Below are 2585 nucleotides of genomic sequence, written 5' to 3'. Positions count from 1 at the left end.
ATGTTTCTTTATTCGTTCATGAGCGACAAGTTGGCGATCATCTGTTGTCGTCGCAAACTAACAAACAATTTTTAAAAAAATTTATATCCATGCAACGGGTAGCCAACTGATAGATGCAACTCATGCAACTATGTTTTTTAAGCTCAAGAGGAAATTGATAGATGCAAGTATGTTAGTGGTTATAGAGATAGTTAGGTAGTGTCAAAAAATATAAATGCAACTATGTCGTGATTGTCCCTCCCATTGTAAACACTATCTGCAGGTCCACATAAATGATAAGTATACATGAATAATACAAAATTTTATTAATACAATACACTATTCATTGCATTTCCAACACCAAAATGTTCATATTCAAACACAAGTAGTAGAACTAGCTACTTAGCTACTCTACCAATACACTTCAAAATTCTATCTCTTTGTGTAAGAGGAAATGTATCCATTTCAATAAACCACCCTTCTAAACTAACAAATTAATCCCAATCTATATCACTCAATTCATCATCCAATTCATCTTTAGGTGGCCTAACCACCACAACCACCATCCCTAAACTCTTCCTTACCTTCATTTCCTTCAACTTTGAACCCTTCTCCACCTTCAACTTCCCTTCACTGCCATCATCAATTCCGGCCACCAAATAAAACCCCTCGTCGACCTCGATTTCCCTCCTCTCCCTATCCGCCACCACCAAAACCGGCTCCCCTACGTACGTCCGATTCACCCTCCATGGCAGAACCCTCGCATTGCTAAACGCCACTGCAACACCACCCGAACCCATTCCTGCTAGAGGTGCCCATTTTGGAAGCACCACCCATCTATCCCACCCTTTATCTGATACAACAATTCCAAACTCCCCTTGAGTCCTACAATTTAAGGGCACATTTCCAATTCCTTCTTCCCCATCCACCGCTTTCGAAACCGGTAAAACAACCACTGTTGTCGCTTCGGCGACCTCGCCCATTCTCAACCTAACCACGGGCACTTTGACTGCATCCTCCTTTTCTCTCCCATCTGCCTTGTCGCGCCCCTTTCCTTCAATCTCCTCCCTTACCCTCTCTATCGCCTTATCCGTTTCCGCTGCCTCTAACGCCGCCGCCAATGCCGAATTTCTCTTATCAGGTTTTAACATAAACTCCCTAGAAAGCCTGAAATGCCAAAATGCCCAACAATCTCCAGGCATATTATAATCAAAACACCTAAACCCAGGTTCATCTTGTCTTGCCGGGAAATCCTTAATTGACCTAGCAATTTCCCTCGCTTTATCACCATCCAGATTCCTTTTCACAATATAATTTGCTGTTAAAGTTCTTTGAGAAGCCGACAGAAGCCTGATTTCATACAATAGTTCAGACCCACCAGAGTCAAAAAAAGCTAGGGTTTCAGGTTCAATTTGGGGAGACTCGGCAATCGATTCAAGAACTTGAGCAGCAACAACCAAACGATTCTGTTCAACCCCTGAAATTCCCGTCAATTCTTCAATCATAGGTGGAGTAAACCCGTCTCGAAAAAGAGATGAAATAAGAGGAGCATATTCATGCCATAATCCAAGACGATTAGAAAGAACTTCTATAATCCCTGGAGTATCAAGATTTTGGTATTTTTGAGGTAAGGGAGAAGGGGGAGGACGATACGGTTGGTAGAAATTTTGAGGTTGAGCTGCAGAATTGGATTTGGGGATGATAAGATTGGTTGGAGAGTGTGATGATGGATTTGAGGAGTAATTTGAGGTAATTGTGGAATTGCGTTTGTAAAGGATGCGAAGAGATGATGATGATGATGATGATGGAGGAAATGGTAGTTTGGAGGAGAAGAGGGTTGAGTAAGAAGAAGAGAGAGATAGGGTTTTGGGGGAAGAGAGAGAAAGCATGGTGAGTGTTAATGGAGTTTGGATAGAAATGGAGGAGATTATACCTTATCTAGATTGTTCTGCAAGGAGAAAAGAGGAAGGAGGATTGTTTGGGTAATGAAGGATAGTTGAGGAATTGAAGATATTCGTATCGTCCCACCAAGAATTTGGAAAATTTGAAAAAGTTCTCAAAATATGTTTTTAAAAAGTTTAATTCTGCATCAAATAAAAAGAAGATAATATACTACGTTTTAAGAAATAAAAAAAATTAACAAATGTTAGTTTCTGTAATTAACATTGAATAAACAAGTAATTTTTTTAATTATTTTCAACTATTATGATATTATTTTTCTTTTATTCGTTGTTACTAATAGCAAATAAAGTTGTGGCAAAAATTTTGTCTAATCTTCCTTTTATTCAACGTTACTAATAGCGAACAAAGCCCTACCTTAGTCTCGGACATCTTATTTTGGGAATTATAATTTTTCGAGGCTTATTTTTCGAATTTTTTAAAGAAAAAACTATTTTATTCAATTTTTCGATAATTTGCAATTTTCCCTAATGTTATATGGTACAGATATTTAGAAGTTTGTTAGAGTGGGATAGGGATATAGAGGGTAAAAGTTTCGATTAGTGGTGTTTAAAATAGATTTGATTGTTTGATATCTACTTAGTCTTGTAATCGAATTTGATTTGATGAATAAAAATTGATTAGAAAATCAACATGGATATAAGATT

General features: G+C 37.9%; 1 protein-coding gene across 1 annotated transcript; it reads right to left on the bottom strand.

Annotated features, from left to right (window-relative positions):
* Positions 1-243: 243 nt before the first annotated feature.
* On the bottom strand, positions 244-2217 carry LOC130828266 (rubisco accumulation factor 1.1, chloroplastic-like). The gene has a single exon (XM_057694132.1). It carries the CDS (start codon positions 1866-1868, stop codon positions 474-476), a length of 1395 nt encoding a protein of 464 aa, XP_057550115.1. The 5' UTR covers positions 1869-2217; the 3' UTR covers positions 244-473.
* Positions 2218-2585: the final 368 nt, after the last annotated feature.

This window comes from Amaranthus tricolor, chromosome 12, assembly GCF_026212465.1.
Source record: "Amaranthus tricolor cultivar Red isolate AtriRed21 chromosome 12, ASM2621246v1, whole genome shotgun sequence".
In the NCBI taxonomy this organism is placed as follows: domain Eukaryota; kingdom Viridiplantae; phylum Streptophyta; class Magnoliopsida; order Caryophyllales; family Amaranthaceae; genus Amaranthus; species Amaranthus tricolor.
This window is presented reverse-complemented; position numbering and strand designations above follow the sequence as displayed.